This window comes from Mercenaria mercenaria, chromosome 4 (genome assembly GCF_021730395.1).
Source record: "Mercenaria mercenaria strain notata chromosome 4, MADL_Memer_1, whole genome shotgun sequence".
NCBI classification, from domain to species: domain Eukaryota; kingdom Metazoa; phylum Mollusca; class Bivalvia; order Venerida; family Veneridae; genus Mercenaria; species Mercenaria mercenaria.
In genome coordinates this window covers 57,462,712-57,489,114 of record NC_069364.1, presented here as the reverse complement: position 1 = coordinate 57,489,114, position 26,403 = coordinate 57,462,712, and the positions used below count along the sequence as shown (strand labels likewise).

Genomic DNA, 26,403 nt, shown 5'->3' with positions numbered 1-26,403 from the left:
GGACTGCATTTTACACTGGATCTTAATGAAATTTAGTAAGAATATTAACTTGATGCAGTCTAGGTCAATTCGAAACGGGTCATATGGGGTCAAAATTTAGGTCGCTAGGTCAAAACAAAGAAAAACCTTGTGTATGCAATAAGAACTGCATTTTACACCGGATCTTTATGAAATTTTGTCAGAATGTTTGTCAAGATGAAATCTATGTCAAATTTAAATATGGGTCATCTGGGTAAAAACCTAGGTCACTAGGTGAAATCAAAGAAAAATCTTGTGTATGCAGTAGGGACTGTACTTTACACTGGATTTTTATAAAATGTAGTCAGAATGATTGTCTTGATTAAATCTGGGTAAAGTTTTATTATGGGTATTAAATCAAAGAAAAACCTTGTGTATGCAATAGGGATTGCATTTTATACTGGATCTTTATGAAATTTGATCACAGTATTTGTCTGGATGAATTCTAGGTCATGTTTGAATATTAGTCATCTGGAGTCAAAGACTTGGTCATCCGGTCAAATCAAAGTAAAACCTTGCATGTGCAATAGAGGCTGCATTTTTTAAAATTGATTTCATGAAATTTGGTCAAAATAATTTCAAAATAATTTCTTTGATGAAATCTAGGTCAAATTTGAAAATTGGTTATTTTAGGGTCAAAAAGTAAGTCATTAGGTCTGTACGCAATAGGGGCTGCATTTTTTTCTGGATTTTCATAAAATTTAGTCAGAATGGTTGCCTTGATGAAATCTAGATCAAGTTCGAATATGGGTAATCTGGGATAAAAAACTAAGTCGTGAGGTCAAATCAAGAAAAAATCTTTTGTACTCAATTTGGTCATCTGGAGTCAGAAACGAGGTAATCCGGTCAAATCAAAGTAAATGCATATGTGATAGAGGCTGTATTTTTTAATTGATCTTAATGAAATTTAGTCAAAATAATTTCCTTGATTAAATCTAGGTCAAATTTGAAAATTGGTTATTTTGGGTCTAAAAATAGGTCACAAGGTCAAATCAAAGAAAAACCTAGTGTTCGCAATAGGGACTGCATTTTACACTGGATTTTCATAAAATTTAGTCAGAATGGTTGGCTTGATAAAATCTATGTAAGTATGAATATTGGTATCTGGGGTCAAAAACTAGGTCACTAGGTTAAATCAAAGAAAAACCTTTTGTATGCAATAGAGGCTGTATTTTTCAATTGAGGTTCATGAATTTTGATCAGAATGATTACCTTGATGAAATCTAGGCCAAGTTTGAAAATGGGTCATCTGGGGTCAAAAACTAGGTCACTAGGTCAAATCAAAGAAAAACCTTGTGTATGCAATAGATGCTGTATTTTTCAAATGATTTTCATGAAATTTGGTCAGAGTGATTGCCTTGATGAAATCTAGTCTAATTATGAATATGGGTCATCTGGAGTCTAAAACTAGGACACAAGGTCAAATCAAAGAAAAACCTTGTGTATGCAAATAGGGCTGCATTTTACACCGGATCTTCATGAAATTTGATCAGAATATTTGTCTGGATGAAATCTAGGTCGAATTTGAATATGAGTCATCTAGGGTCAAAAACTAGGTCACCCGGTCAAATTAAAGAAAAACCTTTTTTTTTTTTTTTTTTTTTTTTTTTTTTTTTTTCTTTTTGGAATCGTCTTACATCTGTAGAACGACCCGTTTATTTTTTCAAATTAACATATACAATATAAAAAGCAGTATAAAAGAAGATATAAATGTATAGAATGTGTGACAAAGTATTATTCAACATTTGTTACATTACATGTATTTCAAAAAGGTTTTCAAAATAGGTAGTCTTGTATTTCTTTTTTCCAAATAGTCTATTAGAACAATAATATCATTGTACAGGACATTACTAATATTTAAATATTTAGTTCGTCTATCGCTAATAAAATAGGTTTTATATATGCAATACGAAATGGTATTTAATAATAAATTTACGCCTTGATACTCTTTAAGTTCAATTTTATAACCAATGACGATACTTTCTAAGTTTTTAAACGATCTCGAAAACCCACTTTTTTTGAAGACGTTAGAAATGATTGTCCAGAAATTTATTAGATATCTGCAGTCTAGGAAAAAATGCGAATAATCCTCAATACAGTTACAGTGTTTACAAAACGGATTATCAAATATATTCCAAGTAAATAAATTCAGATTTGTAGCAACAATACGATGGATAAGTTTGTACTTAAACTGTTTTACTTTGTTGTCTAAAGTGACTTTATTTAAAACATAATAGAAGGACCTCCACATAATGTGTTTACCAAACTGCTGTTCCCAGTATTTATGGATATATGGGCGTTAAAATTTTCTTTTTAGAAGTATATCATATATGATTTTATTTGTCATATCTTTTAAAGGTTTATTAGGTTCAATAAATAAAGCTAATTCTGTCTTTACCCTTGTTGAGTACGAATCTTTTGATTTTAATTTCGTTTTCCATGAATTTGGTATTGCCTTCTTTATGATTTGAGTTCAGCTATCCAGTTATGCTTAGATTTGAGAAGAGTTAATATTTTTATTAACATCAATTTTCCAGTATTTGAGATTATATCATTAACGAAATGATCTTGGAGTCTATCCATGACTTAAATATAAGACATTTGCCGCTATATTTTATGAAACGATTGCCCCAGAGTAGTTGTTTACGTATTTCTTGAAAAGATTCTAATTTAGTTGTATCGATTTTGCTTTTATTGAATTCAATCCATACATCTATGAGTGTTTTATAAAAATTAGGAATAGTGTATTTAGTACGTGGTAGTGACTTATAGGAATCTAAGTTCATGAAAAATATCAGAAGATTCTCTCCATATTGATTTAAGAAAAACTGTGGTATAACTTTCCAATTCGCGTTTTCATGTGATAAAAGATTGTGTACCCATTTTATTTTCATTGTTATTGAGAATATATTTATATCTATCATGTCGAGTCCCCCATCACATTTATGCCAATAGTAATGTTTCGCCTGATTTTATCGTTTTTACCATCCCAAAGAAATTTGAAGAAGAGTGCATTTATCTTACTTAGAACATCTTTTGGAGTTTCTAAATTTTGTATTAGATATGTAAATTTTGGTAACGCTAGAGACTTGATTACAAGAATTTTGCCATAAATTGTCAAATTTCTTTTACTCCAGTTATTAAGAAGTGATTGACATTGCAATATTTTATTTTCCCAATTAAGTTTATCACATTCTTTTCTGTTATTTCCAAAGATTACACCTAGTGCTTTGACAGATTTATTTGTAAATTTGATGTCAAATTCTTTTGTATTTTCATTATTCTTCAGTTTTCCAATCCATAAACCTTCAGTTTTTATTTTATTCAGTTTTAAACCAGAATATACACCAAACTCATCGATAATTTGAATTGCAAAAGGAATTTCTGACTTGTCTTTCAAGAAAAGTGTAGTATCATCTGCTAGTTGAGTAATTTTCAAGTGCCTAATTTCTTTATCATTAATTGCAATTCCATTTATATCTTGACTTTTACGGATTTTAATTGCCATGATTTCGGCTATAATAATGAAGAGTAAAGCTGATAATGGACTCCTTGTCGTATACCTCGTGAGATTTTAAAGAAATCAGATTTCCACCCATTATTAATTACGCATGAGGATATATATTATATAATGTCTTTACCCAATTAATGAAGGATCCTTGAAAGCCAAATTTGTTTAAGACATTAAACATGAAGGCCCAATTTACTGTGTCAAAAGCTTTCTTAAAATCCAAAAAATAGAATAGCACCATTAATTTCAATTAGGTCTGCGTAGTCGATAATATCTTGAATCTGACGAATGTTATAACCAATATATCGATTTTTTATGTATCCTTGCTGGTCAAGACTAATTATTTTTGGAAGGACATATTGAAGTCTTTTAGCTAAAACTCTAGCTGCTATTTTGTAGTCAATGTTTAATAACGAGATCGGTCGCCAGTTTTCAATATTTTCGGGATCGCCTTTTTTGTAAATTAAGGAAAAAAACACTGTTTTTGAGATCTAGAATTTCGCCATTTTTAAAATCTTCGTTTAGGGCATCAACGACTAAATTACCAAACAAATTCCAAAACTTTACATAAAATTCAACGGATAAGCCATCTAACCCGGACTTTTGTTTAGTTTCATTTCGTTAATAGCTAGAGTGCATTCTTCATGTGTTAATAAACCTTCACATTTGTTTGCAAGCTCATTAGTTAACTTGTTTTCTAAATAAATAGCATCAAGGTATGATTGTGAATTTATATCGCTTGTTTCAGAGCTATATAAGTTTTTATAAAATAACACTTCTTGATTTAAAATTTCACTTTTGTCTGTTATTATTTTATTATTGACAACAAGAGAGTTTATTACTTTTCTACATTGTCGCGACTTTTCTAAACTGAAAAACTATTTAGAGTTTCTTTCACCTTCTTCAAGAAAGGATACTCTAGAGCGAACCTGTGCTCCAATTGTTTTGAGGGTTATATATACTTTCAATTTCTTGTTCAAGTTCTTGTATTCTGTTTTTTTGATTAGTGTCAGGATTAGGTATTTGAATGCACTTTTTAAGTTCCTTTTCTAGTTTGAATAACTGGTTATGTCTTTCCCGTGATACTTTTTTTGAAAAATTAATAGAAGACTCACGAATTTCTAACTTGCAAATTTCCCATTTTATTTGCTCATTTTTAATATTTGAAGCTAATACGGAATTTATTACTTCTGAAATGTACGAAATATAATTTTCATCATTTAATAAGGAATTGTTAAATTTCCAGAAGCCTGGTCCACGTTTGTCAGGTACTCTTAATTTCAAAGAGATAGCTAAGTGATCAGTGTATTGTATTTGGGCTGGTCTAATATCAGTTGAAAGTATAAGGGGTACAATATTTTCATCAATTAACCAAAAGTCTATTCTACTCCTTTCCATGCTATTTTTTCACGCCAAGTAAATTGTTCTATTTTTCCATTTGTTTGCCTCCATATATCTATCAAATTATGAACTTTAATCAATTTTGTCAGAGTTTCTACTGGAATATTCTTAATGTTATTTTCTTTTTGAGATCTACATACTCTGTCATTTGTTGTTAAAGTATCATTAAAATCTCCACCTATTAGTTTAAGTCCTTGACAGCTGTCTGAAATTAGATCACTTAAGTTATTGAAGAATGTATTTCTGAGTTTTTTATCATTTGGTGCATAAATATTTACGAGTGTATACGTATTATTATTCAGTTCAATGTTTAAAATTACGTATCTACCATATGCATCATAAAATTCATCAATGAGTTTATAATTAATGTGTTTTAGAATAAAGATAGAACATCCCCTACTGTTTGTTGCTCCAAACGAATGTAATACATCCCATTCAGAAGTTTGTAAAAGTAAATCTTTTCGAATAGTTGGTGAAAAATGAGTTTCTTGTAAAAAGACTATTGTGCCTTTTGTTGCTTTAACCATTCCAGCATCCTTGACAATTTTTTTCTATCGTTTAAACCTTGTGCATTTAAAGAAATAAAGTGATTGTTTGAGAAACTTAGTTTTGATTCACTCATTAATATCAAGTACTAATTTTAAAAGGATGTCTTAAAGTATACAACAATACATTATAATAAATAATAGCCATCGTAAAGCATACATACGAAAAAAAAATACTTGTGACATTATTTACAGTTTCAGCAAGAACTATTAAACTGACGACCTGCCGAATACTATATGTTTAAATATTTCTAAATATATCCAATAATATAATGTAACGCACGAAAACTTCGTGGAAGGCGTAAATTGTTACTATTAATGTTACTATTTGTCCGACACAGGGGTACGTATACTTTATACTGTTACACATATACTGTATTCTTATATGTGTCATAAACGTAATTATGTTTTTTTTTTCGACACTAGTGTGCAGAGTCAAAAAATTCATTTGTATGATTCTGGATGAGAGTGCATTTACAGCCATATTTAAAAGCGCATACAGAACAATCAGCAAATTTTTGCAACCTATCAATCTTACGAAATGAAAAAAAGAATAATATATGCAAATTTGCATAATATACGCCAATGGACACGAAACTTATTTTCCTTTAACATTGTAACACATGAAGGAAAAGACAGTGTCTTGAACAGGCGTACAAACAAATGATTGTCTAAACGCTTAGTATTAGAATATACACCATTATACATTTTAAATAAAAGTATCTGTTACAATAGGGAGCATACATCAGTATAATCTGTTTACAATTACAGAATTAATTGCATAGCAAAGTGTACATATTGTAAATATATACTGTACTTAATACAGCAATGTGTCAGTTTTACATGTCTATACATGTTTTTAAAGTTTCTTTCCATCATAGAGTAATCCATAATTCAGTATTCATAGTCCGTTAAACGTCATCAATGTTCAATTTACTTTCAAGAAACATTTAATATTTGTAAAGTTAATTATTTTCTTTTCTTTTTCTTTTTCTGCTGTTTATCATGTAGAGTTTCCGTGGGAGTCGGTGGTGATCTATCTGTCACGTTTAACTGTCTACCCTTGTTCGGCGTTTCAGTTTTATTCAGGAATTTATCCATATGCTGTTGCACTTTAGCCATGATAGATGGCTCGTGATTCACTGAAATCTCGGACGGTTCATCCTCAGTGGGTTTTGGTGAGGACGTTTGGGGAACAAATTTCATTGTTTGGTTCATGTCCTCCCCGCTTTCCTCGTTGTCGTCAGTTTCAGAGGGCCGATCCTCTGTAGTTGAATCGTCCGAATCTGAATCGGTTCCACTGCCGCTAGCATTCAATAAACATTCACTTTGTTTGTGACCACTAATTCTACACTTTGAGCACACCCAGTCATTGCTGCACTCCGCGAACACATGACCGGACTCGAAACATTTAGTGCATTTCTTTGGCCTAACGCTTTCAGGCTGTTGTTGTCCAAAATGAATCACACGACCTGTGAACTTCCCAAAACGCATAAATTTGGGAAGGGGCGCTTTCAGGGAAGAAGCCTTTACAGTTATGATTCTATCACCCGTTTCACAATTTGTGAGTTTTCCTCGTACTCGCAATTTATCACGAAAGCAAGAGATTGGATCAATGTCAACCAATGTAAACTGCCTTGTTATTACACTATCATCCACTGAAAGTGGTATATTCTTTATTCTGATGCGAATGGTATTAAAGAAAAACCTTATGTACGCAATAGGGGCTGCATTTTACACTGGAAATACATAAAATTTAGTCAGAATGATTGCCTTAATGAAATCTAGGTAAAGTTAGAAAATGGGTCATCTGTGGTTAAAAACTAGGTCACTAGGTCAAATAAAAAAAAACTTGTGTATGCGATAGAGACTGTATTTTTCAATTGGTCTTCATGAAACTCAGTCAGAATGATAGCCTTGATGAAATTAAGGTCAATTTTGAATACGGGTCATCTGGGATCAAAAACTAGGTCGCTAGGACATATCAAAGAAAAAGGTTTTGTATGCGATAGAGGCTGTATCTTTCAATTGAGGTTCATGATATTTAGTCAGAATGATTGCCTTGATCAAATCTAGGCCAAGTTTGAATGTAGGTTACCTTGGCTTAAAAACTAGGTCATTATGTTAAATGGAAGAAAATACTTGTTATCACTTCAAGAGACTACATTTTTGGTCCAATCATAATGAAAATTGGTCAGAATATTTGTTTCCATGAAATCACTATGTCAAACATGATTACATTGTTATGGTGTGTTTAGGTGAGCGAACTAGGGCCATCTTGGCCCTCTTGTTATGAAATTTTTGACAAAATTGAATCTTGGTTATGTAAGTTAAAAACTACGTCACTATGTCAAATCAAAGAAAATACTTTTTGCACTCCAGAGGCCATGTTTTTTGGTCTAATCTTAATGAAAATTGGTCAGAATATTTGTCTCCATGAAATCACTAGGTTAAATGTTTACACTGTTATAGTGTGTTACTCAGATGAGCAACATAGGGCCATCTTGTTAAAATGTGGCCAAGTAGATCTTGGTTGTCATAAATAAAATTTGAAATGTACTAGGTGCTGTTGTGAAATGTAAACTGTATATGGGTAGCGGAAGGCACATGTATGTGGTCATCCATTTTGATAATTACCATTAGCAGTTGATTTTAGTTACAATGTAAAAAGATGAGTTCCTCTTAAAGAACTGAGAAACTGCTGTTACTCTTTAGAATTCTAAAGTACCATTTGAAAACAAAATCTTTGGGTGAAATGCTTCTTGGAAAATATAGGGGGTAAAAAATTGTCTGTAACTTTGCACTTTGCAAAATACACATGCTTTAATACTGTCAACATATTTTCTGTTATAGAATATATAATGCTCCACCAACAGCTGAGTTAGAACCATTGGCAGATGGAAAATTAGCACAAACTGATGAGGTAAGACCATTACATTAATTCCTTCATTTTCGATGGTTACTTAAAAACAGTCAAGGGTTTTTTCTTCTTCTAAATTTAAAGATTGGAAAGAAAGCTTGCAGTGTCCAGTATGCTGGATAGAAAAATACTTTATAACCTGGTAGGTAGGCAATACTAAAATATACCAGTAAGTGTGCACCAAAATACATGCATATAATCTTATGGTCAGCCTGTATGTGAAAATAATCGCATGTTAATTTTTTTACTGTCAGTTGAAATAACATGCATGAACATGAGACAGATCAAAATCAAAAATGTTGAGTTTTAACAAGTATACTAGTTAAACAGTTTGATTATAATATTAAAACTTAAATGAGAGCGTTATTATATTTATCTGTATTACTACTTGTATGCTATTTTCGCATTACATCCGGTCTCGAGGTATTTGATTTTTCCGAAAACAACAGTGTACAGCGATACCTATAGAAAACAAATTTGACCTAATCTGAAAGCAGATTACTTACAATACCTTATTTCGGTAAAGTGAGGTAATAATTTTCAAATACACTCGTCGATTATTTGACAAAGTAAAATCGGTGATAATTTGTGAGTTTTCCAAATATTACACAAAATAACCAAAGCCAATGTCTTAAATTTAAATTGCAGCAATTATTAATGTCTTACTTATGAAATTGATTTTTAAAATTATCGGGGTCCATTTCATTTTACGCCTTCACAGGGAGCGTTTTATCAAGTCGGATGCCGTGCCGCGAAATGAGAATTAACTGCCTTGGTAAAAGTGAAGCTCACATGCATCCGAAACATGTTAGATTTAAAAGTAAACGAGGACTAGATCTAGAAATTAAAATAACAATCTTGTTTTTTCTTTCGTTTATTCATTTATTTCCTTAGTACCGCGAAAATAGCGACAAACGGGCTATATTAAATTTGATCACTTTCAAATTTGTAAAGTTAATTATACAATCAACAGAAGTAGTTCACTGCACATTTACACACCCTATAAACGACTGTACTCCCCCTTTTCCTTTTGCGACCAATCAAAACAAACAACTAGCAGACCGAAGTTAAGAAGTCGTCTTCAAATAAATTATTTTGCATTACATGGTGAGTGTATTTAAGATTTACGATGAGTTGAACATAAATAAGCGCATGTGATGATATAACAGATGAAACAGACAAGTAATGTTTACAAAATGCTGACCAATTACACTCATTGCACAGAAATTCAAATTACCAAGTCACGAAACTGGTGAATAGCATGTCAAATCGATTTGCAATCCAATTATTCATGTTGTTTTCTGAAATAAGCATGCATACTCCATCAATATATTTCAATAAGATGTTGCATAGCTGTTGCGTTTTTGAAAGAATTTACTTTTTATCCAGACTGTATAAAATCACTCACTGTATGCCGACTTGCCAATTTTGATATTTGATCTGACTGAACTCTTATTTGCGACTGACACTGTCTTCCATTTTGCGACTTAAGTATGCGATTTATGTCCTCAAAGGGCGAAAATGAAATAAAAATACATACTGAATTGTCTCTATAGATCAGTCTTCATGTATAAAATGTCATTTAATGTCGAACCCGGGGCACTTATGCTATGCATGTACTAATCCATTTGGGTAGGGTATGGAGAACCTGTGACTACCAATTAATTATATAATGCAACTGTATGCTTCGTGTAAGTATTCCGTGTTGGTTTTACATACATATACTCTCATAAAATACAGAACTAGAAACCGAAAGTATCTGTCGATTCCCTATGGAAGTCACGCGAAAAATGTTTCCTACCGACTTCAAAAAGTCGATAATGTGAGACAGGAGTGGGGACTATAGGTTTACTCCCGTTCGTCTGCCCGTATGTCTGTCTGTCTGTTCATCCGCCAAACTTCTTATTTCATATTTTGACAGCTTATTAATTTTGGTTTGCTAGGACATATGGGTTTCGATGGGTTAAATAGAAAGTATAGTAAATGGATGTAACCTGTGGCGAATTTACACTAGAACCATATGGGAAATGTTTCACTGGTATATATCCTCTACAATAATGCGCAATCTCCAATCTCCATGTGTAATAAAGGTAAAAACATCACGCCTATATACCACATTTCTACATCACTAGAAGCTAGATCTGCCGCCTAGCTAGACCCCGCTTCCGCCGACCTGTACCCATTCATAATGACAATCATTTTTTCAAGATAAAAAGTACCAGCGGAGACAATAGAGAGTTTGAGATTTCAAACTTCGCCTTCCCCTTCAACGTCTCTCATATATATTTTGGGTAAAACGTCACCGATACGCGTGTATTTTATTTATATCACACGTTGCTACTAAAGTTTTCCATGTAATATCACGTAAGCCTAAAACTTCTCTTTATTACTATGCAAAATAAAAAGCTAAGTTTCAGGATTTCTGCTTATTAAGTTATTTGATTATTCATATATATAATTAGACTAAATTTGATGCGAAACACTATCAATAGGTATAAGAATAATGAAGTTTTGTATGGCTAATGATTTTAACTAAATACATTGAATTGAACCTGGAAGTATGAAGTTATCAACTGATTTTGAGAAACTTTGAGATTTTGTTCAAACTTTAACTTCTACGGCATATTTGTGTCCCCAGGCGGTATCGATTATACCAGATGGGCCTTTTTGTCGTATGAAGTGAAGTTTTGAACGTCCGAAGATGTGATATCACGAAAGTCGAAACTTCATTCTTTTTACATCTACTCGGTCCACATACTCGGCATCAAAGACTGAAATCTGGATGGAGGCACATGGCATGACAGTCATTTTACTTGAAAAATAAATAATTACGCGCGATTATCATTTGGTAGAACATTTTATTTTCCCATCCAAATAAAACCAATCTGTTTCTGTCGGACACTTAATACGACAATTGCGTTTTAATTATAAACATAAAATGGTACTAGTAAGACGGAAAATTCTTCTGAAGTATCAGACAATTTCAGATCTATGATATCATGATGAGAGACGTTTCCTGTTAGCCGTATGGGATAACTCCATTCTTTAAATGCACGGAACCAGAGCCTGGCAGAGGGACATTGTGGTTTAATTCCCCCTTTGATTCTTACATTTTACAAAGAAAGCCCGTCTTGAAACTCGGCGTGACCCTACCCTACCCCTACCCCCCTCCCCCAACCCCCATGAAATGGGTGACCCCCTCTTTAATGTTGGTGTCGATCTCTGACCAAAATTCCTGGATCCGCAGATGCTTTACTTATAAAATAGTATATTAAAATCATATTGTGCTGTCTGAGAGTTTAGCATTAAACAGAGTCATACAGAGTGTCATTATCACGTTGATATGATCATTATAGGTTATTAACTTTGTATGTGGATATATGCACGAGTTTTGCAGCGGTAATATTGCGCGACTTTAGGAGCGCAATATTGTCCGCGAAAGAACGAGTGCATATATCCACATACAAAGTTGATAACCTTTTTATTACATATCCACTATCAAATGATTAATTTATATCTAAATTATCGTTCTGTCACGAAAGACAGGAAAAAATACGGAAAAATATTCTCCGAAAACGCAGTAAACAAATCAAACTGACGCGCATTAATATTTTCCGCGAAAATGACGTCAACTTGTTGTCGCAACGTGCGCGTGGACGCCATGGACATCACGCGATTATTTCCATTACAACGTTAAGAAAACATTCCACGTCCTATATTAGTCCAACTCATGACGTAATTATAACTTTCATTTCATTTCAGTCTGATAAATTACTGCGTGCCAGTATCTAATAGGTCAGATTAATCAAAGTGTAAAAGTAAACAAAATGTTGCATAAATTACAAATTAAACAAACACACAATAGCAACAAAAATCTAAAGAAACGAGATCCGCAATGGACAGAACGTCAGGGGAGGTAACTAGAGTCACGGACTGGGACTAGTCCGATATGAAAGCGTTCAACGTCATGATATGGAAAAATATTGCACGATCGCGGTCCATTGAAACCCAATGGAAAATAATTTTAGGTATGTAATTATCATTTTTATTTCCTCTCATGTATGATTTACAATCGTGCATTGTATACTGACTATACTGACATAATTTTATATAAAACTTAAATGTTTGGAGCAACACTAACGAGTTTTTACATTGTTCACATTGTTTTATCGTTTTTTTTTTATTTATTTATTTTTTTTTGGTAATCGCTCTAATATCCATGCGATGATTATATTAATTGAAATGTTTTTTTTTATTAATTTTCATTGTTTTCATTTTTAAAACCTCTTGTAAAATTCCTGCCCTTTTGGACAATTGGTATCAAAATGCACGAAAAAAACGATCATAATTACGGATAAATTGAATGGGCGGATTAAAAGAAGTAAGGTTCATTCTAAAGTTTGAAATCTCAAGGAATTTTAATCGAACTTCAACTTCATACGTTAACTTCGCAAGAGACGTTGAAGGGGAAGGCGAAGGTTGAAATCTCAAACTCTCTAATGATTACTATGTACAATATGCACATTAGGATGCGTGAACAAGTAACATAAGTTACGGTACGGGCACGACAAATCAACCCTTTATTTTTATTTTGTGGTGTTGACCTTGGGGCAAGGGACCAGCAGGGGCCAGTCTTATCAAACATCTTATCGTATCGTACGACCAAAATTTTGTCTGAACACTTGTTGATACAAATAACAAAACACGATACCAATTTCATGTGTTCAAGATTCTACGGGCAGGTAACATGTTTTCCAAGAAAACAGATATTACAGTTTTGACATGCGATCGATTTTAGTCATACTATGTTTTGATATGTTTGACGTGCTCCTGTGTCTTATGCGCTACACATGATGCAAATATTTGTAACAATTTATTTCAGAATCCCTTCATGCATAAAGACGGACACGAAAAATAAAATGACCCTATTTTTGAAATTTGACATTGACCTTGGAGCTAGGGAACTGTATCATGTGCGCGACACATCTTCTCATGATGGTGAACATTTGTGACAAGTTACTATAGAATCCCTTAATGCTTAAAGAAGTAATGGCACGGACAAGAAAATTTTACCCTTTTTACCTTTGACCTATTTTTTGACATTAAATCCAAAGAGAAAAGACAAAGAAGAGGACGGTATTAACTATATATTACCTATGTGTGTGTTTGAAGTTTGAGAGAGGTAGGTGTAATAGTATTCAAGTAATTACAGGACCAAATTTATGAGGACACACAAACAAAACGGACAGACAGACTGTATCGTTACTGCGTCTCCTTCAAACTTCGTTTGCGGGTTACAGTTATGAAGAAATATTACAGGAACAAGGAAAACGCCGATATTTAATAAATAAGTCAGTTACTAACAGGCATTCAATCTTTTTTTACGAAAGTCGCAAATATTTATACTGTACTGCAAGCAAACATGCATACAGTCAGTACATCACACCTAATCTTCTTTCATTGACGGTTATTTTAGCAATGATTTTATTTAATTTTACCAAACATCATTTTTAGTTTTGATCGGTCGCAACAGGAAGAGTGGTAAAGCAGTCGTTTATAGGGTGTGATACTAAATACATTGTAACTCCCCCTTTTCAAAACAATAAACTGACCGCTAAAAAGTTGAAAAACACCATATAAATGTGACTGATATGCTTTGTTGGTATGTATATTTATATTTTATTGGAAGCTTAATATGATTTGTTTCTTTATATAATGTGTTAGTTTGATAACAGGTAAAATTATAGCAAAAAAAAACTCGATTGACCACTGATTTTGTCCAGAAAATGTACATTGTCGGCGTCAAAAGTACTAGTACTTATTTTCTTGCTTGAAGAATGACCTACGTATAAATCCCACTCCTGTTTCATGGATAAAGAAACAATGCTAGTTTGGTAAAATAAAAACAAATCATTGCTGAAATCTCCAATTTGTTTTTAACCGTCAATGAAAGAAGATTCGGTGTGATGTCCTGACTGTATGCATGTTTGCTTGCAGTACTGTACAAATGTTTGCGACTTTCGTAAAAAAGACTTATGCCTATTAGCAACTGACTTATTTATAAAATATCGGCTTTTCCCATGCTCCTGTAGTATTTCTTCATACTTATAACCAGAAAACGAAGTTTAAAGGAGGGTGGTATATAGGAGTCACCATGTTGTCTGTCTGTCTGTCCGGTCTGTTTGTATGTGTGCCCATAAATTTGGTCGTCCAATTACTTGAATACTATTACACCTACCTCTCTCAAACTTCACACACAAACATCTGCAATATGAAGTTAATGCCCGTCCTATTCTTTTCCTTTTCTCTTTAAAGTCAATGTGACACTTAAAGGTTAAAAAGGGTCTATATTTCGTGTCCGTGCCATTACTTCTTTATGCATTAAGGGATTTTGAAATAACTTGGCACAAATGTTGAGACAATGTCTCGCGCACAAGACTTTACTTTCTAGAATTTCAACCCATTAAACCGATATATCATCGCAAACTACAATTAATAAGCTGTAAAAATATGAACAGAAAATGTGGTGATTTGTAGTGAAACGGCACCAGATTGAAGCCAAGTTCACTTTGTGGACCGCTTTCTTGACAGCGTCGCACAGTAAACACCCCTATTTTAGATGTGTCTTTGTATTTGCCATGAACACAAGAAAATTAAAATGAAACTTGTCTTATTTTAGGAAAAATACATTCTTCGAATGAAATAAGCCCCCATTTTACAAGCATTAGAGCCAAAAATTGATAAATTAAGGGTTTATTTTTAAGGTACTTCTTTCAACGGAGGCAATTACGATGAATTACTACATTATAACCTATAGGGGGTCTATTTCCTGAAGTTTTTGGCAGACGGACAGACAGACAGACAGACAGACAGACTCACGGACGGACGGGCGGGGTGGGGTAAACCTATAGTCCCCTCCTGTGTTATCTCATCGACATTTTGAAGTCGTCAGGTAACATTTCTTCGCGTGACTTCCATATGGAATATCTTGCTTGACATAATAGGAGGGAACTTGTGTATACTTCCAGTTTGTAATTCTGTATTTTATGTTAGTATATGTCTGTGACTCCAACAGAAAACACTTGCATGTCATTCAATTCATTATATAATTAGGTAAGTCGCAGACCATCCACCCCCACCCGAATGGATTAGAACTTGCATAGCACGGGGGTTTCGATATTAAATGACATTATATACATGAAGACAGATCAATAGTGACAAATTAGGTATGTATTTTTATTTCATTTACGCCCTTAAATGGCATAAATCACCTACTGTAGCCGCATAATGGAAGACAGTGGCAGTCAAAAAGAGTTCAGATCAAATATCAAAATTGGCAAGTCGGCATACAGTTAATGTTTCTTCACCGTGCGGATAAAAAAAGTAATTTCTTTCAAAAACGCAACAGCTATGCAACATCCAATTAACGTATATTTATGAAGTACATGCTTATTTCAGAAAACAACATGGAGGATTGGATAACAAATCAAATGGACGAGTTATTCATTAGTTTCGTGACTTGGTCGAGTAAATTTTCATGCAACGGATGGACAAGTCAACATTTTGCCAGCATTTTGTAAACATTTCTTGTCTGTTTCATCTATTATATCACAATATACACATATTAATGTTCGACTTATCGTTAAACCTAAATACACACACCGTGTAAAGCAAACTAATTAATTTTAAGACTATTTTTTACCTTCGGCCTATCAGTTGTTTGTTTTGATCGGTCGCAACAGGAAAAAGGGGAGTACAGTCGTTTATAGGGTGTGAGTATTTTACTGTCATCTTCTTGTCTGGTGTAAGTATTTTCCAAACTATTAATGTTGGCTCAATGAGTTGTTGCATAAGCGCATGTCTAAAAAGTAAGCAAATAGAAATGTGTATAATGTTTTTCAGTTAGTACGTTATGGTTACAATAACAATAAGACTGAAAATTATTTTCAGTCTAAAAGCTGGAGAATGTAATGGCCTTCATGTATCACTCTTGATAGCATGATTGTCATGATAATTCAGTGACCTTTCTTGTCTTGCAGTCAAGGTTACACAACTTCTAAGAGGCCATCATGGGGTCATGTGTGTTTTACAAACAGTTTTTTTAAAGAAATATTTTGTTGTTCACAGAAAGATTTGGGAATGACCTATGAGGAATTATCTATCTACGGTAGACTAAGGAAGCAGCAGGGATGTGGACCATACAGTATGTTCTGTAAACTGGTCCACATGTGGAACTGGCTAACACCTGAACAGGTACAGTATAACATGAATGTATGGATTTAAGGTATGAGATGAGGAGTCTCCTATCCATAAAATGCAAGGATTTTGACATCGCTAAAAGATATCTGTAAAATGATATTGATGTTGAGCTAGCTCCTTCCATTGAACTGTTGAATTTCGAATAACAGAAACAGAATTTCCAGTACTGTTGAGCTGATCAGTAACTTCTCTGTGTTTTTTACTACAGTTTGTACTTGTTTGTAGGCAAGTCAATCGGTATTTATTTTCTTTTAACATTGGATCTTTTGAAGAATCCTCTTGTTAGTAAAGCAACAATTATCATATAACTGTATTATGCAGTGTGTACAGGTAAAATCAGAAATATTTACTTTTCATGAAGATCGATTGAAAAATAATATGATCCCCCAACTGGCAGAGACGTATTGTGCCCTGTCTGTCCGTCTGCTATCTGGAGAACCATTTCATCTTGAATCTTCAAACTTCATTTAATGATAGGGCTTACAGAGTAGATGACTTCTATTGATTTTTGGGCCACTCCGTCAAAAGCCAAGGTCACAGGCACCTGAACATGAAAAACAGTTTCCGATCAATATCTTGAGAACCATTTGTTCCAGAACCTTCAAACTTCATAGAATGATAAGGCTTATGGAGTAGATGACCACTATCATTTTGGGGGTCACTCCATCAATTTCAAGGTCACAGGGTCCTGAACATGTAAAACTTTTCCTGATGAATAACTTGAGAACCACATGACCAAGAATGTTGAAACTTCATAGGATGATTGGACATGCAGAGAAGTTGACTTTGGTGTCATTCGATCAAAGGTCAAGTTCACAGAGGCAAGAACATTGAAAACCGTTTCTGATCAATAACTGGAGAACCATTTGACCTAGAACCTTCAAATTTAATAGGGTGAAAAGACTTACTGAGTAGATGACCCCAGTTTTGGAGTCACTTTATTAGCTTACCTGAGTAATGTTCAGGTGAGTTATTGTGATCGCTCGATGTCCGGCGTCTGTCTATCAACATTAAGCTTGTGTATGCAATAATAAAGGCTGTAATTATCAGTTAATCTTCATGAAATTTGGTCAGAATGGTTGCCTTGATAAAATCTAGGCAAACTTCGAATATGGATCATCTGGGGTCAAAAAACTAGGTCACTAGTTCAAGTCAAAGAAAACCCTTGTGTATTCGATAGAGGCTGCAGTTTTCAATTAATCTTCATGAAATTTGGTCAGAATAATTGCCTTGATTAAATCTAGGTCAAGTTTGAATATGGGTTATTTGGAATCAAACACTAGGTCACTAGATCATATCAAAGAAAAACCTTGTGTATGCAATATGGAATCCATTTTACACCCGATTTTCATGAAATTCGAGGAAAATGTTTATCTGGATGAAATCTAAGTCAGGTGTGAATATGGGTAATCTGGGGTTAAATAACTAGGTCATCCGATCAAATCAAAGAAAAACATTCTGTACGCAATGGGGGCTGCATTTTACACTGGATATTCATAAAGTTTAGTCAGAATGATTGCCTTGATAAATTGTTTTAGGACCAGTTCAAACATGGGTCATCTGGGGTCAAAAACTAGGTCACTAGATCAGATCAAAGAAACCCATTGTGTATACACTAGAGACTTTATTTAAATTGATCTTCATGAAATATATTCAGAATGATTGCCTTGGTCATATCACATTCGAATATTGGTCATCTGGTGTCAAAAACTAGGTCACTAGGTCAAATCAAAGAAAAATCTTGTGTATGCAATAAGGATTTTACACCGGATCTTCATGACATTAAGTATGAATGGTTGCCTGGACGAATTCTAAATCAAGTTTGAATATAACTCGTTTGGGGTCAAAAACTAGGTCATCCGATGAAATCAAAGAAAACCTTATGTACACAATAGGGGCTGCATTTTACACTGGATATTCATAAAATTTGATCAGAATGGCATCCATGATGTAGTCTAGGTCAGGTTTGAATATGGTTTATATGGGGTTAAAAGCTAGGTCGCAAGGTCAAATCAAAGAGAAATACGTATTGTGTATGCGATAGAGACTGTATTTTTCAATTAATCTTATGAAATTTGGTCAGAATGATTGCCTTGATCATATTCAGGTCAAGTTCAAACATAGGTCATCTGGGTTCAAAAAGTAGGTCAAATCAAAGTATGCGATAGAGGCTTTATTTTTCAATCGATCTTTATGAAATTTAGTCAGAATAATTGCCTTGATCATATTTAGGTCAAATTGAATAAAGGTTATCTTGGGTCAAAAACTAGGTCACTATATAAAATCAAAGAAAAACACTGTGTTTGCAGTAGGGACTGCATTTTACATCGAATCTTCATGAAATTAAGTCAGAATAGTTGCCTTGATATAATCTAGGTTATACTCAAATATGGGTCATCTGGGGTCAAAAACTAGGTCACCAGGTCATATCAAAGAAAAACAAGGACTGTATTTTACACCGGATCTTCATGAAATTTGATCAAAATGTTTGTCTGGTTCAAATCTAAGTTAGGTTTGAATATGGGTAATGTGGAGTCAAAAGCTAGGTCAACCGGTCAAATCAAAGGAAAACATTATGTACGCAATAGGGGCTGAATATTCATGAAATTTATTCAGAATGGCTGCCAAGATGTAATCTAGATTCGGTTTGAATATGGTTAATCTGGGGTCAAAAACTAAGGCTCAAGGTCAAATCAAAGAAAAACCTTGTGTATGCAATAGGGACTGCTTTTTACACTTGATCTTCATGATATTTGATCAAAATGTTTGTCTTGATGACCTCTAGGTCAAGTTTAAATTTGGGTCATGTTGGGTCAAAAACTACGTCATCCAGTCAAATGAAAGGAAGAGCTTGATAACACTTAAGAGGCCACGTTTATGACCATATCTTCATGAAATTTGGCCAAAATGCTTATCTTGGTTATCTTTGGCCAAGTTTTAAATCAGAGTCATTTGGGGTAAAAACAACTAGGTTATTTGTTCAAATAAAATGAAAAACCTTGTGTATGCAATAGGGGCTGCATTTTTCAGTTTAAGTGCATAAACCTCTGTCAGAATGTTTTTCTGCATGAAATCTTGGATTAACTTTTATCTGGGTCATGTTGGGTTAAAACATAGCTTGTTTACAATCTTGGGGCTACATTTGTATTGGATGATTTCGAATCTGGGTCACGTGGGACCAAAAACTAGGTCATTAGGTCAAATCAAAGGAAAAGTTTGTATACACTCTAGAGGCCACATTTTTGCTCCAATCTTCCAGAAACATTACCAGAATGATTGCTTTTATGGAATCTTGCACAAGTACGAATCTGGGTCATGTGGGGTCAAAGACTAGGTCACATCAAAGAAAATACTTGTTTACACTCAAGAGACCAAATTTTGGTCCAGTCTTAATGAAAATGGGTTAGAATATTTGTTTTCATGAAATCACTAGGTCAAAAATGTTTACACTGTTATGGTGTGTTTCTCAGGTAAGCGATCTAGGGCCATCTTGACCCTCTTGTTAAAGGTCAAGGTCATAGGGGCCTGAACATGGAAAACCGTTTCCGATCTATAACTTGAGAACCACTTGACCAAGAATGTTGAATCGTCAAAGATTGATTGAACAAGCAGAGTAGAAACCCCAGTAGATCTTGGGTCACTTGAAAAAGTTCATGGTTACAGGCGCCAGAACATGGGAAACCACTTCTGATCAGTAAGTTGAGAACCACTTGACCCTAATTATTGAAACTTCATTGGGTCACTCAATCAAGGATCAAGGTCACAGGGTTCTGATCAATATCTTGAGAACCACATGTCCCAAAATGTTTACACTTCATGGAATGATTAGAAATGCTTACTAGATGATTCCTATTGATCTTGGGTCAAATCTTTCAGAGGCCAAGGTCACAGAGGCAAAAACATGGGAAACCATTTCCAATCCCCAGAACATTGAAACTTAATTGGATGATCGGACATGCCAAGTAGATGATCCCCATTTCCTTTCAGTCACTAAGCCAACCATCAGTTTCTCTTTGACTTTTCGCTCCTGTCCCCTATTGACTTCTTGATTATTACTACTATGCTTTGGGGAGAGACATGTGCCTTTATACAAAAGCAACTTCTAGTTTTGTAATCATTCTCCAGCCGCTCATCAGTGACAAAAACATACCCAAAGGGTATGACCTTAAATTGTGTTTGTGTGTATATAAAGCCAATAATTACGAAATCTGCTAATATTTTTTTTATGAAATGTGGTGCATGTATGTAGCAATGTAACAATAAATCATTTTATAGGTTGCAGACAAAGTAAAGCACTTCTTCAGAAGTTATTCTATAAATAGACACAAGATGACCACCTTGACCCCAAGTTACCATGCAGATACTAACAGCTCTGACGACAATCGTAATGATCACAGACAGTTTCTGTATAATGTATCATGGCCGTGGCAGTTTACTTGTATAGATACACAGGTATTGCAGCATAGCTACAAATTGTTAAGTTTGGTGCCTTCAAAGAAAGTTCTTAGCATTAAAGATTTTTAACTCAGAGTTAAAAATGTTATTATACGCAAGCTATCCATTCTACTTTAGAAAGTTCTTAGCATTAAAGATTTTTAACTCAGAGTTAAAAATGTTATTATACGCAAGCTATCCATTCTACTTTAGAAAGTTCTTAGCATTAAAGATTTTTAACTCAGAGTAAAATGTTATTATACGCAAGCTATCCATTTACTTTAGAAAGTTCTTAGCATTAAAGATTTTAATCAGAGTTAAAAATGTTATTATAGCAGCTATCCATTCTACTTAGAAAGTTCTTAGCATAAATTTAACTCAGAGTTAAAATGTTATTATACGCAAGCTATCCATTCTACTTTAGAAAGTTCTTAGCATTAAAGATTTTTAACTCAGAGTTAAAAATGTTATTATACGCAAGCTATCCATTCTACTTTCAAATTACAGTTACTATCTAAAGATGCAGCTCCAATACAGATTTAGGCTGTTAGAAGCAAAGATACTACTTCGTTGTTGAAGAGTACAGTAACTAACTCAAAGTTACTAACTTTGAGTAAAAGATACAAGCTGAAAATTAACTGCTTGTTACCGTTACCAATTCAGATAAAAATTAGTAACTCAGAGTTACAAGTGCTAAGAGTTACTGAGTAACTGACTCCGACTAATAGTTACTAGCTCTTGGAATGTCAATTACAGTTACAAACTGAGGGTTACAGTTGCTATTTCAAATTCAGAGTAACAGTTACCAATTAGAGATATATTTACTAGTTGGTGTTACATTTATCAAGTCCGAGTTACAGCAGCTACCCCAGAGTTGTTACAATTCAGAGTTACAGTTTACTTAGAGTTACACATTAATCTGGCATCGGATGTCTAAAATGCTTCAACTTGAGCAGCTGTTGAAAAAAAAACACCTAAATTAAATATTAAATTTTTGTCCTGTGAATGTGTGTGAATATTCTGTTATCTAAGCTTTGTAGTTAGATGCATTCACTTACAATATTTTTGTGTGTTGAAACTTTTACATAAATGATAAGATGGGCAGCTTACAATTTAATTTTGTTCCACTTAATCTGTAAAGGTTACTGTGAAAGCATTGGTATTCTTTGTATACTTTGTTGCATCAATTCACAAAAATAATTTCCAGTAACATAAAAAACTGCCATTTATTAGTCCCCTACTGGCTAAAAACCAGTTTAGGGGACTATAGGGATTTCAGGTCCCTAGGTCAAAGTTCAAGGTCATACTTAGAGATCAAAGGTCAAATTCAAGAACGACTTTGTCCGGAGCATTTCTTCTTATGCATGGACGGATTTTGATGTAACTTAGCACAAATATTTCTTGTGGACTTGCATTCTATAGATTTTTGTAGGATTAATTTCCCTTTGTTGTTACTATAAATAACTTATATGTTAACATTTTTATAATCGGCCAAAATAATTCATTCGAAAACAACTGTAGGTTTTTTGTGTGCAAATTTTAATCCAAGTGTTAAGTTATAACATATTGTATAATATAGTACAATATTTTTTATACATCATTGATAGATATCAGTTCATTATGTTATACAGCTGTAGAGAAAATTAGGTGCCTTCCAGAAGGGGAATTTGTATTGCATGGAAATACTTCATTCGCTTGTTTTATATTCAGAATTTGAAGTCCACAGTTCATTTAACCAGGAAATACAGTTGGATTTTTCATTAGGGGTCAGGGCCTTTAGATTGCGAAAAGTGTGTCTTGAAACGTCTAGACTGGAAATTGTTGAAAAGTCCTATCTTTTGTTAAAATATGATATTTCAGGGGAAAAAAACCATAAATGCGTTAAGTTAGCATACCGTCTTGTGTTTCAAATGCTCATGGTTTTTATAGGTTCTGGGTTGAAAAAGTAAAAAAAAGTGGGTTTTTTTTTTCTTTTTCTTTTTTTTTAACTTTGAGAAATTTAGCTAGGATTAGGGCTGAAATTTTGGCCCCAAAATCAAATAGTTGAATTGGTTTCAAGTATGACATTTCATACCACTAAAATTAACTATTTTTCTGTAAAATAAGGATGACAACATTTGATTTGAATTGCTCTCTTTTTTTAAGGTAAAAAGATTGATGAATTACGTACCTAGCAGCCAAGGGCAAGCCAGTAACCATTCAGGTAAATTCCTGAAAGGAACCAGACAAAATAATATGGCAACATGAAGTGGAAATTTAATAGTAACCAGTCCAGCTTCACATCAGGCATATAGTGTGATAGTGTGATTGTTCAAGAGTCAGAGTGAAGGTCATTTGAATACCGGTAACCAGTATGAGAACCAGTCCTGTCAAAATTTTCCTGAGTGCAATTGAGATATTACATGCAAAAATGTTGATGAGAAACAAAAAGAGGTTTTGCTAACAGCTAATCCTCTTTTTAGAAATGCCTGTTTGGTGTAAAAACCCGTTTTCAGTGATGTACCGTCAAGTTGTAAATGATGGCCAGATAACTTGTTTTAAAAGGCCAAGACTACATCTTATTGAAGTTTAACAGGATTTTATAAATACGGACATGAAAGCCAACTGTTTTGAAACTTTATTAGCACACCTGAGCACAAAGTGCTCATGGTGAGCTATTATGACCGTTCTGTGTTCGTCCTTTGTCCGTCATTTCGTCCCTCCGCCAAGTCGTCCGTCCGTCGTCAACGCTTGTGTTTAAAAAACGACATATCCTCCAAAGTCACAAAATGGATTTTGATGAAACGTGGCCATGATGTTCCTTGGTTTGTCCTCTGCCAAAGTTGTTCAAACGATTCTGCTTGGTTGCAAATAGGGGCCGCCAGAACTAAAAATAAAAAAAATCTTGAAACGACATCTCCTCCTTAACCATAAATAATTTTACACAAATGGCCCTTGAGTCACCCCTATCAATATTGTTCAAATTAAACCGATTTGTCAAAAAACATAACCGCCAGAGGACGTCGTCACTTTTTACTATATGCATATATGGAAACTTAAAAATCTTCCTGTGTGAAACTGCTAGCCAGATTTTGAAATTATGTTACACAAATGGTCCTTGTGTGACCTTCTGCAAATGTTGTTCAAATTTTTCTGATTCGTAAAAAAACATGGTCACCAGAGGGCGAGGTCACTTTTCATCAACAATTTATTTAAACAATATCTCCTCATAAACCACTGAATGGAATTTGAAGAAACTTATTTACACAAATGATCTCTGGGTAGCCCTCTTTCAAACGTTCAATGGTTCCGGTTAATTCCACAAACATGTCTTTTTAGTTTTAGAAAAGGTTTTCAGCTATCATACTTTAAAAATCCTTTTCTCTACAGCTTTGATATTTGGCATGTGATATAAGGGTTTAACTGTCTACCATACTTGTCCAAATTATTGCCCTAAGGTGAAAAAATGGCCACGCTCCTGTGCCTGAATTGTACATAATATAGACTTTTATATAAGAAACATTGAAAATCAGTATTAGCTACAACCTTGATACTTGGCATGTGATATCTGATTTGCAATTTCTACCGTAATTATTCAAATTATTGCTCTTGGTTAAAAAATATGTGTGACATGTATATAACATAGAAGAAACCTAACTCTGTACATATACAAGCACACTTGAATCCTTGTAGACAGGTGAGCGCTTTAGGGTCAATGGCCCTCATGTTTTGAATTTTTAACCAGAATACTCAAAATTCATTTTTCTAACTTTTAATTAAATTCTATAAGAAAATAGATTCGTTACATTTGATAATTGATGGTTTGTTAATTGCTGTTTATTTTATTGATCATATATGTACTATACCTGCTGCATCTTTTCCGATGTAAATGCTTACCGGTAGCTTTATGGTTTGTTAGTTTCACTGTATGTACACATGATGCCAAAATATACACTGTATACCTGTAAAAAGCATATAAAATATGTTTCCTTATCTAATAAGCGTATTTGTATACTCCGGTGATCAGACACCTTTACCCTTGGTGCTTTTTTTCTTTTTTCCGTAGAAAAGCCTATCTGTTGTCAACTGGACAAGTATATATTAGTTGTCTTAATCTAAATCTCTAAATATTTTACTGAACATATATATATATATATATATTACAACATGCTTAAAGCACATTAATATGTTTTTCCTCTTTAGCTGCCTTATCATTGTTAAGATCTGTTATGTTATCTTGTAATTTTTGTATCCAACGTTAAATAAAGCTTCTTGTATCTCGTATCTTGATGAAGGAATTCTATTATTATGCTCCGCTTCGAAAAAGGAGGGGTATATTGTTTTGCAGATGTCGGTCGGTCGGTATGTAGACCAATCCGTTTCCGGATGATAACTCAAGAACGCTTCAGCATAGGATCATGCAAATCGATAGAAAGGTTGGTCATAACCAGCAAATGACCTCTATTTACTTTGAGATCAATAGGCAAACGTCAAGGTCACAGTGACGGTTTCCGGATGATAACTCAAGAATGCTCTGACCTAGGATCATGAGAGTTGACAGAGAGGTTGATGATGACCAGCAGATGACCCTTATTAATATTTAAGGTCAGTAGGTAAAAGGTCAAGTTCACAGTGTCCCTGATAGAGAAAATCAAGTGTTCTATCTTGCGGTACCAAGGACTTTTTCGTGACACAATAATAATCTCCTTCAGAAACGATATTGGCATTTTGCACCTCTTGGCGCTGGCACAAATATGAGAAAAAGCGCACTAAAGTGAACGCTGCTATCAAGCAATTTATCCGTACCAATGTACCCCTTCTTCATCTTCCCGGGCCGCCACAGAAATGATATATTTTCCACCAGTATATTTTTTAATACAATCTTTTGAAATTGGTGTGTATACAGAAATTAACAAATAAGGATAATAAGCACAAACATGTAAGCTAAGAAAAATCAAGCTCTTCAACCGGACGACTGTCCTTGTATGTGCAAGGTAACAAAAATAAAGGATGTGCATTTCAATGTTATGTTACTTGACACTGGTTTCTTAAGGTCAGGCACATACCATAGAGGCTAGCTGACCTTGGTGGTTGGATAGTGTTATCAGTGGTCTCATTGAATAGTGACTGTAAAGCTGCCTTCCAGTTACTGATTAGAATAGAGTTCCCTAAAATAGATAGGTGTGTCCCATCTGTATGGAATAAGTTCACTTCCTTAGCGGAGATATGACTGTCATTGTTAATGTATTTACCACCATCGGTACGGATAAATTACTTGATAGCAGCGTTCACTCTAGTGCGCTTTTTCTCGTTTTTTTTCCAGGGCCAAGAGGTGC

General features: G+C 33.9%; 1 protein-coding gene across 1 annotated transcript in view; it reads left to right on the top strand.

Moving 5' to 3' along the window:
- LOC123552901 (glutamine-dependent NAD(+) synthetase-like) overlaps positions 1–25,344 on the top strand; it is a 66,353-nt gene extending 41,009 nt beyond the window's left edge. Inside the window, exons 16-19 of the mRNA XM_053541386.1 lie at positions 8,329–8,398; positions 16,523–16,648; positions 20,930–21,106; positions 23,234–25,344. Coding sequence (XP_053397361.1) covers positions 8,329–8,398; positions 16,523–16,648; positions 20,930–21,106; positions 23,234–23,335 — 475 coding nt within the window. The 3' untranslated portion in view covers positions 23,336–25,344. The remainder of the gene's footprint in view (positions 1–8,328; positions 8,399–16,522; positions 16,649–20,929; positions 21,107–23,233) is intronic.
- The last annotated feature ends 1,059 nt before the right edge of the window (positions 25,345–26,403 follow it).